Here is a 12,352-nt window from a genome sequence, read left to right as displayed (position 1 = left end):
CACTAAAATCGTATTTTAGGATATTCTCTGGAAACCCAAATTTCTTTATGCTATTTGGTCATAGCTACTTACTTCTGTGCAAGAACAGGTCCAGACTTCATGCAACCAATGTAAATTCTTGGTTTAGATCGGTATCTTGCAAGAGTGGTGGCCAACATCCCTGAGAAGAGCATCCGTATGTTCTTAGTGATAACATAATAGGGCAAAGATATCCTTCCATTGATAGTAGTTATCAACTTATCCTGGTTCTAAAAGAATGAGGGATTGGTACCTAAATTAACATGCACATCATCATCGACCTTAACATAGAAATCTGCATCCCATTTTGCTACTGCTGTAGAAAAATAGGTCTTGGTCTTTGCTGAGAGCTCGTGGTAGCCTTTAACATGTTCCAATCTAAGGAAATCATGACGCTGTGCGTCTTCTGAATCAATGGCACGATCCAAAATACCATTAGGTGTAACACTGTGTCCAATAACGAATCTAATAACAATGCCTTTCTTCTCCTCCAACTGCTTCAGTTTGGATCCTGTGAGGAACAAAAGGTCCAATTATCAAAATCAACGGATATCTAGAAAAGCTAGAGACAACAGAATATCCCTGCCCTAGGTTCATACATGTTCATGAGAACTATTTTTGCAATTAAAAACATTTATTATTTATTAACCAGATTTCAAAACCTATAAATTTATTAGCAATAACTGATATGGACCTTGTGGCATCCAGGTTTCTCGAACAGAGTCCCGCTGCTTTCTACTGCTAAACGCTGTATTGATTCCAATCACAACAAATGCCTTCTGGCGTACCTTAGGGCCTTGTCCATCAGGCTTCTCAAGAACAGGTGACCCATTGAGGTTGGTTGATTTTTCAGTCCGAGCAACTGCTAATTCCATTTCAAGAGAAGAAATTGTTTTGTCTAAATCTGGAAACCCAAATTGCTTTATGCTATTTGGTCATAGCTACTTACTTCTGTGCAAGAACTGGTCCAGACTTCATGCAACCAATGTAAATTCTTGGTTTAGATCAGTATCGTGCAAGAGTGGTGGCCAGCATCCCTGAGAAGAGCATCTGTATGTTCTTAGTGATAACAGAATAGGGCAAAGATATCCTTCCATTGATAGTAGTTATCAACTTATCCTGGTTCTAAAAGAATGAGGGATTGGTACCTAAATTAACATGCACATCATCATCGACCTTAACATAGAAATTTGCTTCCCATTTTGCTACTGCTGGCACCTGTGTGCTGTCAAATGCTTCATGTGCTGTCAAATGCTTCATCTGTAATTCCATTTCCAACCAGATAACCCTGAAAAACTAGCCATGCAAGAAGTCAGCAGGCCTGAATGAAGCCTATGAATTTCAATTAGATTAGCAAATAGACTGGACATAGTAATAAACAGGCTAGTAATAAAAAGAAAAAACGAATAATTAAAAGTTATATAAAAAATTATTAAATAAAATAATATGACAATTAGAATATATAAATATATAAAAGTCGCCACAGCTGGACCGCTGGACTTCATGCTACCACATGGATACGAAGTGTCGCGTTCCCTGCACCCTAAGATCGCCATGATCAAGCGACGAAGCTGGAATACGTTGTAAGTAAAGATAAGAAATCAAAGAACCATCCAGTATATGCCGTATAGGAATACCTGGGATGTTTCATCCTGTGTGTTGATCCTGACGGTACAGAAAAACCAGAGACATATCAATCTGTGGTGACTCAACCAATTCCCCCATATCTTCCTCTTCTTCCTGTTCTGGGTTCATCCAAGTCCCGACGGAAAATCCCAATGGCACAATTCATGCAGTGAATGAATGGCTTCTGTGCGTAGCGGGTGAACCATTTTTTGTGTGCAGTGGGTGAACCACTTGAGTTAATGGCTTATTTGAATGGCTTCGTGCAGTTAATGACTTGGGAGTAGGTAGGTGATGTTGTGAATGGCTTGCTTCCTTTGCATTGTTAGACAACAAATTCTATGCCTTCAGAGAAGAGCAGAGAGATCCAGGAATTATGAAAAGCTGGCAGTTCTTGCTTTGCTAACATGGTAATGGTGAACAGTAGATTTTATGCCTCATATTATGAGAATTGTAATTTGATATTCAGTTTCTATTATACTAGGATTTACTCTAGTTGCAATTAACTTTTAATCAGGAGTCACTTAGGTTGATGATTATCAGTGTTTTTGACATACCTATTATGTGAGTGTACTTGAGGATATATATAGCCTTGTGCACATGCATAGAATTGTGAAACGTTGCCTCAGAATTCCGTTGCTTTCACGGTAGGCCAATCCTCTGTCCTCTTCAGGAGGGCCTTCGATGCCCTAAAAGATCAATCCTCAGCCTCAGGATGATTCTGGTACCCAGAAGAGTAATTCGTTGTTCCCAGGAGGCCCTTCGCCGCCTTGGAAGACCAACCTGCAGCCTCAGGCTCAGGAAGACTCTGCTACTTGGCAAAGGTAATCCGCTGCCTTACAAGGTTGACCCAACCCTCGCTGCCACAGACAATTAAGTTTCCAATCTTTGCTGGCCACAGAAAGTCTGATTCTTAGCCCTGGTATGCCACCCGCCCGACAGCAATGGCATTTACAACGTCATCATGAGCCTGAATCGTTTCGACGCACTTGAGGTCCGAGACTCGCCATACCTTCACAGTCATATCTGAGGAGCCTGAATACATGAAACCATTGGTGTAAGCCAGAGAGCATATCGCGCCCACATGCTTCGGGGACTTAGGGTTTGTCGACTTAGGGTTTTCAGTACCACCTGACCAACATCCAAAAACGTCGTGCTTCGGCTTCATCCAACGATGTATGCAATCCAGCAACGTGAGTATTGTGGCTATTTGCTTGTGGCCATCCCCAGAACTCGAACCAGAGCGGCCTCATACGCAGATTTCTTGGTCTGCGTGGGCGCTGAAAAGCTTGTCCTCTGTAACTACTATTCCTCTTACCATTGCGCACGGCCGAGGAAACAGCACCTAGTACCTCGGAATAACAGCTGTTGAACCATGGTGCATCATGGCATGCACCAGCTGCCAATGCAGAACATTGTAACAGGGAACACAGAGCTTTACTAAACCTTCGCATACCCGGGCAGAAGTAATGCTAACATTAAAACCAGACACCCGTGACGGTTAGCGAAAATGCACCGGGCTTATTGCTTTTAAGCTATGGTCGAGCCTCTTCCGCCTCGGGAAGAGGCCAAATAAGATGGCGAAGTTGAGCTGCGAATGAAACTTAGCATACGTCCCGCACAAAGCATTTCGAAACTTTAGCATAACAACCGAAACAACCGAATAACACCTTCGAATTAATGCTATCTCCGTCCGGAACGATTACTATAGTCCCTGCCGGATGCCAGATGGCAGGGACTAATAATACATACAATGTTATACATATAATATGGTTTATATATTATACATATAAACAAACCACATATATTTATATTTGTAAAATAATTAAATTTAACCTGATGAATGAAGTAGAGTGAGTTGGACCGGACAAATTCAACGGTCGATAGAATTTGTGAAGAACGGTTTAGATTTGAATTGTATCCGATGAGGATTTGATCGAAAGTTAATTTTTTGGATGGCTCGATGGGTTAGTAAATGTCGTATGTCATTTTGTTATACTATGGTCCACCCTATGGCATGGAAGCGAGTTCATACTTAGTAAGCCTTTTTAAAATGAGGACCCTCTTTTAATGTTACGTTGGCAAACCTCTTTAATAGTTTAAGTGAGGAGTAAGGAGGTAAGTAGGGTAAGTTTTAGTTTAACAGTTTTTTATTTTAGTTTTTATTTAATTAAGTTATATGATTTAATTTTGTTTTTTTATTATTTTTAATTAAAATCTAATTTTCTTATATTTTCCTTGATGTTATTATAATTTATTTTATTACATGATTCATTTATTTTATTAATTAATTTTAATTAATTATATTTAATTTGTATTTTAATTAATTTAAATCTTTAATTAACCTTTATTTAGTTTTTAATTTATGTTTTTTAATTATTGTGATTAATTTTTAATTTGTAATGTTTTGCAATAATGATTTTGTATTTGATTTGTTTTTTCTAATAATTATTATTTTTTAATTATTTTATTAATAATGATTATTACAATAATAATGATAATTTATAGAAAGAGTATTTTTTAGGCGAGAAATTAATTTAAGAGTAAAATTTCAAATTTTCATTTAATGCAATAATTTCTATAAATTATAATGATTTTTATAACAATCAACTTAATGCAGGGTAAATAAGAGAATTCAAGGAAGTAATTTTCAATCATGATAATATGAGAGGAGGCACAAGGCGAACCTAAGAGAAGGAGCCAAGATCTAATTGGGGTCAAATTGACGACAACATTTGGCTACAATTGAGGATGGTGCTCCACTGTGGAGGACTAAGAACGTGAACCAAAAGCCTTCATATTGGCCATTGAGTCGAAAAAGGAAATTGAAGAGACAAAAAGTAATTAAAGGAAAATAGTTTTCATCTTAAAAGCTCAGTCAATCGATAGCAAGAATGAAACAAGAATAAATGTGAGGTCTCATTATGTATAGATTAGCGAATTAAATGATTATTTACATACATAAAAGACATTTGTTTGTATATTAAGTATATCGAGGTAGCTATGAAAATGTTTAAGGCACATGATCTCAAAAATGATAAATGTATCACTTCATAAGAACATCCAACACCATAACAGGTCATACCTACTTACAATTAATGATTAAGAAATTACATAAACTATGGATCTAATTAAGATACATAAGAGTGACTTTCATTCCTTAGATTATTGAAACTAAGGAGGGTAGCCATTAGGGATTTTGGTTCTATTTTTGGTCCATAACATGAGGTTCCAGAATCGGATGTCACTCCGCTACCATCGAACGTCTATAGCCTTGACCGAGTCATCCACTATCCTAAGATGAGGAACTTTCTAGATCGTTGTTTTCCCTTCGTGTTAGAGGTCCTTATTTCAATTTATTTAATAAACATAGCATTCACAAGATAGGAGGATTACAAGTAGATTTATTCCAATACCACTGACTATCAGTGAGTGTTCATACCCCCCGTGGAGCTGTCAACATGCCCCATCGAAAGTTACCCCGACAGAAGGAGTGGGAGGATTACACACTAGATTTTTATCTAATGTCACTAGCCTTGCTCCACTTCCAGTGAGCGTTTATAGCCCATACGGAGATGCCAACATGCCCCATACAAGAAAACATTGGTTCCTATCCATAGGGTAGTAAGGTGATAAGGGAAGGTCGCATTCATGGTTATAATGCAACTAGTCCTACCAAAGCTTCAATTAAATTTTATGAAAGCCCAATCTTATGGTTATAGGTCTAGCCCTTATGACTTAATGTGATCCCTTAGTATTTATGTGTAAGTAGAATGGAAGAGGAATGTGGTGAGGAATATTCAATATGAGGGTGACATTACTAAGAGAGTAATATAGGAGCCCTTTAAATATTGTTACCCCTTAAACATGGTTTACAAACCAAGTCTTTAATTATATATTTAAAAATATTTTTAATATAGTTCATGCTAAGGACTCATATATATATGCTCCATTCTACTTTGTGTTGGACATTGGATAAACCAACGTTTCCTGTGTGGTTCGCGACATGGATTAACAAGCTATCGTGGATCCTTATATCTCGCGATGCGAACGTTGACAAACACCTGCAGGTTTTGTTCTACCGACAATCGTGATTCCCAACAAGTAGTATCAGAGTGTAGGTCACGAGTTTGATACACACCAGGCTCGCATTGGGGGGAGATTGTTGGGCATTGCATAAACCAACACTCCCTATGTGTTTCGCGACATGGACTAACCACCTCTCGTCGATCCTTATCTCTGGTGATGCGATCGTTGACTAACACTTGCGGGTTGTGGTCTAACGAAAATCATTATCCCGAACACTTTCATCACATAAAGACTCTTCAAGGTGCAAAAACCTTCATCTTTATTCATTGTAAACCTACAAAGCATAAAAGGTTTAGTTATATACATAATTTATATACAATGTGTTTCAACAACAATATTTATCAAAGACAATGAAAATCTAGTGTAACCAAACAAAATTTTTGTCAATGGCAAACCTTTTGACATTGGGCTCCACTCTTAACCAAAACTATAATATTGGAAGCAAAGAGTAATTTTCTTCAATTAGCATGCTTCCCAGAAGAAAGTAGATACAAAAGAAGCATGGGATTGATGGTGTTTTAAAAACTTCATTCGTCCATTCCTCCAAAAGTCATGATATCCCATTTGAGAATTTATATGTTTAAAATTTTGATGCGTGAAATTTTTAACAATTATTTCATAGGAGGGCTTCTTGCTGCTTTCCAAAATGGGATAGAATTAGTCACAAAACATTCTTCATATTCATGACTTAAAACAGATAAAGTGTATTCTTAGAAAAAACTAGCATTTTTCAAATTAAAGCTTATAGTATTATGATATAATTCTTTAGTATATCACAAAAGATATTGTAAATGAAAATCATTATTGTCATTATAAGATGCAACAATCTCAAAATTTTGAGTAAAAATGTCATCATTAGAAACATGGGACACTATGTTTTCCTCACTATAAGATTTATATTTTGAAAAATGTGAATTCAAATCATGATTACCTTGTAGGCTATTACATCAGATATAAATATAATGGCAAGGAGGAGATGAAAGGAAATGATTGATATGTTTAATTTCATTTTCATTTATAAATTCATTTTCCTCATAGTTATCATAAACAGGTTGCGGAAATATTGATTCAATTAAGTTATCAAAGCCCTCATTCTGAAAAATGTTAAAAACATCTAAATTATGTTAGAAACAAGAACTAAACTCATGATCAGATTGTAAGCCTAATTTATGATTCAATTCATCGTCATATTGATCATAAACAAGAGGTTGGGAAAGGTCAACATGAATACCAAATGAAGTTGAGTTAAAAGAGTCAAAGATTAGCTCATTTAATATCTTCCCTATTGTATCACAAAAAGGTTTAAAAATAGGATCAATAGGTGGAAGAAAATCTTTGTTTCTCAGTTGTTGTTTAGGAACTTTAGGAATATGTGACAGAATGTTTGATTCCTAGGATGTTGAATCAAATATTTCAGATGTAACCTATCCTTTAGTATTTTCATTGTTATCCTCTTCTAAACATGAAATCAAAGATAGATAAGAACCACTAGGAGTTATAGAACTTGAATATTTCTTTAAGAATAAGTGTCTCATATGAAATTCCGTTAAAGAGAGAGAAGAGTCTTTTTCATGATCTTTAAGATTTGATAACACATCATGTTCATTAGTAAATGTGATAGAAGGTGATTTTTCAAGGTTTTCAAAGTTATATTCATGAATTTTTCCTTCTATTTCAGATTCATAATCCATTTGGGCTTCTTCATTGTTGTCAACATATTTATTTTCAATGTTATTATAATTATTATGTTCACAATAATGTTATAGACATATTTGGGCACTGCAACCCTAATATCATATGTCCATAAACCAAGGGCTTCTAAACCCCTAAAAGTGTTGTTTCATACCCTAAAGGAGAAAGGTCAGTGTTACAGGGAAAAGTGTCTACTCAGAACTGCTTATCCCACTAAGGTGTGATAGCTGCCTTAGAAAAAAACAAAGCAAAGCTACTTTCGTTTTTCCTTTATGAAGTATAGATAGAGAAGAACAAAGAAGACCAACCTCTATCTTGCGCTAATCTCCTGGTTCGATTCCTCTCTTTCTTGATAGTCTTTCGCTACCTATTCCCTTGCACGCCCAGCTTCACAAAGTACCTGTAAAATCACAGTAGCATAACACTATACAAGAACATGGATCTATAATCATAAACAATCTAGGATCAGATGTAAATTGACCATACAAATGCAACAAACATAAATTACACAAGAGTATGGAGGAAAAATTGAATAGCTTTTATTGATAAACAAGAAAGAGCCAAGGGGAGTTACAACCAGTTGTTCTGACCCAGCATCATCCTCTCAGCAAGGAAGCCACTCTTCACCTCATACAAAGCTTAGATCACCCATCAATCTGATGTTTTGTCTCAAGAAACCAACAACAATTCCTTACAATATGCAAAATTGCAGCCTCTGGATCTCTGGGATGAGGGATCCATATATAGATATCTGTAAGGGAGATGAGTCAGCTTGTGACTTGATTAGTGTCTTCCCTCTAATAATTCTTGCTTACACTTGGAGATTGATGATCTCTTACTCATCCTTGGTCAAATTGAGAGAGGCAAGTGTCACAGGAGAAGTTTCTGGAAGCTTCCATTGCCTCTCCACCTCGCGGAATGACACTTCCATTTGTCACTTCTCGCCCATCGCACCCCATAGAAGGTCTTTTTGAAATGCAACACACCCACACAGTGTGTTTAGGTGAGATGCAACGCACTTTGCCTATGGAGCAGCTGAAATGATCCTGTTTTGATCAATTCTAAGCAGTTTTTCATGGATAACTTCTGGGAGAAGCTGTAATTAGTTGACCTTGTTCCTTTAGGGGTTAGAACAACACTTTTAGGGACTTAGGAGCCCTTGGTTTATGGACATTTCATGCTTGGGGTTGTAGTGCCCAAAAATGTCTATAACAGTTGCCCCCTAAAGCATGAGGTCTTTAATCTTTTGATGTCGAGTGAAATGCTTTATTATGAGGATCCGAAGTTCTTTCAAACTGGGAGGAGACCTGTAATAAGATACAATACAATATATTATCTTCATAATATTTTCATGATCTAGCTGAGGCGGGCATTCCCATGCTCAGCTTTATAAATTCATTTTCATGTACATAGGACAGACAATCATTTGAGTGTAGACTGATGATTCTGGTAGAGCCATCATCCCTTTGATTGGATGATTATCTGTGCAGCAATGATGTACATTTGATGTCTTTATTTCCCTAAATATATATCGCAGCCTGGATGCATGAAACTAGATCCGGGGTCTTCAATCTCGTTCGATCTTCACTCGAAGTACAAGTCGATCCATGTGAGAGATGTTCTGGAGTCGAACATGGAAATACATTGCCTGATTACCAGCCAATGATGTAAGTTGTTAACAGGCGCGAGAGGAATCACTGATAATGATAATGACCCTCAAGGTACTGCAGTACAATTCACGTGGTGTGAATAAAGGACTTGGCGTCGAACACCACGCAAAATATTTCGGTCGAAGGTCATTGATGTAAACCTATCGCCGGAAGTGAGAAACTTGCCATTGAGGCATGCAAGCTTCAAAGTACTGAATGGGGTGTTCCTAGATCAACTTCTTGGATAATGAGCTGATGTCGACAAGAAGCGATCCGTCATAGGAGGGCCTTATTGAATCCCACATCAATGACACGGAACGGAGCAAATGATTTTAATGGAGGTGAAAATGATCTGGTGATATAAGGTTCAGGGTGGCGGTCATGAAAGAATGGAGTGTAAATGTATTGTAGCGGGTGAGACACAGGTGAATTCTCTAAATGACTTCTCTTGAACATATCGGCGACACTGAGATGATGGATTGGTAGCATTAACCCCAAATGTGGATGGTGTGATTGGACCATGGCGATGTGACCGGTGAATGAAACAACCCAACTCGACTTGGATGCGGAGTGAAAGTGTCATGTTCAAGAGCGACTTGCTACCAACAAAGTTTCTTCAAGTTTTCTTCCCAATTTTCCCCAGTCATTGTTGACAAGTACCTCTTTATTTTTGTCAAGCTTGAGGAGGATAACACATGCTTGTTCTATAATTTTCCCTTCGGGCAAACCCATCGCTATGTTTTAACGAGCCTAGCGATAGTGAAACTCGTTCTCGTCTATAGACAAGTTTGTCGCTATTAAAATTTTAACGAGTTTAACGACAAAGATGACTCGGTCCTTTTCAATTTTAGAGAGTCTGAAAAGGAACGTAAAGGAAACTCCAAAATTCCTTTTTCGTCATCTAATCTCTTAAGTCCAAAAAAGTATAAAACAATACAGAAGGGATGAATTTTCGATACTTTTAACGAGCCGAACAAAACAAGCGCTCGATCTTTTTGTGTAATAATCCCTCAGGTCCAAAAAGATTAAAATTTAGAGGAGGGATAGCACTTCCGGTGCCTTAAACGAGCTAGAGAGGCCAATGGCTCGGCAATCTTTTCATATTTTATGAGTCAGTTGAAAAGAGCTTAAAGGACACTCGTCTTTTGAGGAACGAGTGATAAAATGGGTAGCAGCTGATTCCAGGTAAGGTTTGGAATTTTACAATCACGGCAGTGTTACAAGGATGGCTAGTGAGATCACTCTTCGCAGTTGTTCCTCAAAAGGGGTAAACAATCAAATGGAGGTGAATGATCAGCCAATACAGAGTGGAGGTGATGGTGAGAACACGACCAAGGCTTTTAAAGGCTGAAGTACTACATTCACGATGATGATTTACCAAGAAATAGTTCATTTTTTAATGAGCTTAAACGCGGGGGGAAACATTTGCTCATGGCTTATGTTTATTTTTTAACGAGCTTGAACTATGCGCTAAAACTGCTCGATGAGGGTTTATTTTTTAACGAGCTTGAACCCTATGGTAACACTGCTCATGGCGGGTTTATTTCTTAACGAGCTTGAACCCTGCAGTAACACTGCTTGTGATAAGTTTGCATGCCCCCAGCATAATAACGAAAATCGAGGTGCATGCCCCCCAAGCTTCATTGCATTCAACATGGTGGTTGGAATGAAGGTTTACTTTCGAGATCTTTGAAATACTCGACTTGGATTTGACGAGATTGTAGTTAAAGACTCGATTTGGAAAGGGAGTTGTTTCATTTTTTAATGAGGTTGACACTGGAAAAGAACTATCCCCAGAATCCACCATATTTACAGTATTTTATAGAAAATAAAAAATTGAAGGATGATTAAGGTTGCTGGAATAATCTTCGTGGTAATCCGGAAGATGGGAGTGATGGTGGTAATCTTCCCATGGTGCCTCTCCTATCATCATTGATTGAATGATTCCTTCGTCTGTAGAATGTACATGCGACCAAGGATCTGAAGAGGTGCCATATTCCTTAGACCTATTTATCCAAACACTCGATGAGCATTGATTTGGGTTTGCCCCCCAGGCCAAGAAAATTGATTGCTACAATATTTCTAAAATGGCGATGATCCATGCTGACAAAATGTTTAGGAACCTTCTGAATCCATTAGATATAGAAGATTTCATATTGTAGGTTTCCACTGTGGTTACTTCCGCCAGATTACTTTGAGGCGGTAGGGCAAAAGTACCCATTAAGGCAGGGTCTTTTAGGAGGCCTTCTCCAATATTTTGAAGCGAATGATTGCTTCCATGGATCACTGGAATGCTTCCCGTAACTTGTGAACTTTTGGGGAGAAATATTTGTTGGTTGACGATTGTAATTCTTCCTTGGAAGGGAAATGCAATCTTCCTGAAGTAGGTCGACACAACTGTGGCCATGCCATATATCCAGGGCCTTCCCAGTAGGATGTTGTAATCTAGGTTTCCCTCGATTACTTCAACATCAAGTTTTACTGTTTTGCCCGCCAGTTCATTTTGCAAGTTACTTAGAATACCATATGGGGTATATGTCCGTCCGTCGAATGCTTTTAACATTGTTGATGATTGCGACAAGGGTGGTGAGCCTAAATTTTTCCAGCAACTCATCGACATGATACATGTAGATGGCCCCTCATCAATAATTGTTCGATGAACAGTTTTGTTGAGGGCTTTCACTTGAATAAGGAAATCTAGTTGAGCCGGTAATTGAGGGCCATATCCTTTATGATAAAAGGCCACAAGATTGGAATCCATTGGGTCAATCCCACCTATTACTGATAATAAATCATGCCTTTGGGAGAGGCAATTTTGCGGTACCTCAAGTGTCGACATAGCGGACAACAATTGAGCCAAGTCCTCTACTTTATTATAATTCTGTGCTACTTTTGCATGAGGATTAAATGTCGATTTGTGTACTACTCCCTTTGGAGACTTTATCATTGGTTTAGGAATGATGGGTGGCACAACTTTGGTCAAATTCGTTGTCGAACTACTAGGTTGTTCATTAGCCTTGTTATTCGACAGCTGTGGATTCCCGTAATCTTTATTCCTTGTCAAAGCATCATTTTGCTGCTTTGAGATAGACAACATAAGCACTTGGGATCGGGAAGCATTTTGATTAGCAACCAGTTTGGTTCCCAGGTTTGGAAACTGATCAGTCAATACCGCTGAGGTTTTTGAACTCTTAAAGAGTTTCTTAACTTCAGCTTTATGTGGACAATCTCTTGTCCGATGATCCTCATCACATATATGACACCCCGCAGGGGGTTTCCTT

At 37.9% G+C, this 12,352-nt stretch overlaps 1 protein-coding gene across 1 annotated transcript; it reads right to left on the bottom strand.

Moving 5' to 3' along the window:
- Window positions 1-68: 68 nt before the first annotated feature.
- LOC149161591 (beta-1,6-galactosyltransferase GALT31A-like) lies at window positions 69-3,095 on the bottom strand. Its single transcript, XM_089434931.1, has 6 exons — window positions 2,792-3,095; window positions 2,597-2,676; window positions 1,167-1,278; window positions 713-922; window positions 272-529; window positions 69-160 (listed from the first exon to the last, which is right to left on the bottom strand). Exons 1-6 carry the CDS (start codon window positions 3,093-3,095, stop codon window positions 69-71), a joined length of 1,056 nt encoding a protein of 351 aa, XP_089291057.1.
- Between the last annotated feature and the right edge of the window lie 9,257 nt (window positions 3,096-12,352).

This window comes from Pinus tabuliformis, chromosome 5_2, assembly GCF_031772625.1.
Source record: "Pinus tabuliformis cultivar Carrire ecotype Pingquan chromosome 5_2, CPIR1, whole genome shotgun sequence".
Classification (NCBI taxonomy): domain Eukaryota; kingdom Viridiplantae; phylum Streptophyta; class Pinopsida; order Pinales; family Pinaceae; genus Pinus; species Pinus tabuliformis.
The sequence above is the reverse complement of the archived record's forward strand: the minus strand, read 5'-3'. Positions and strand labels throughout refer to the sequence as shown.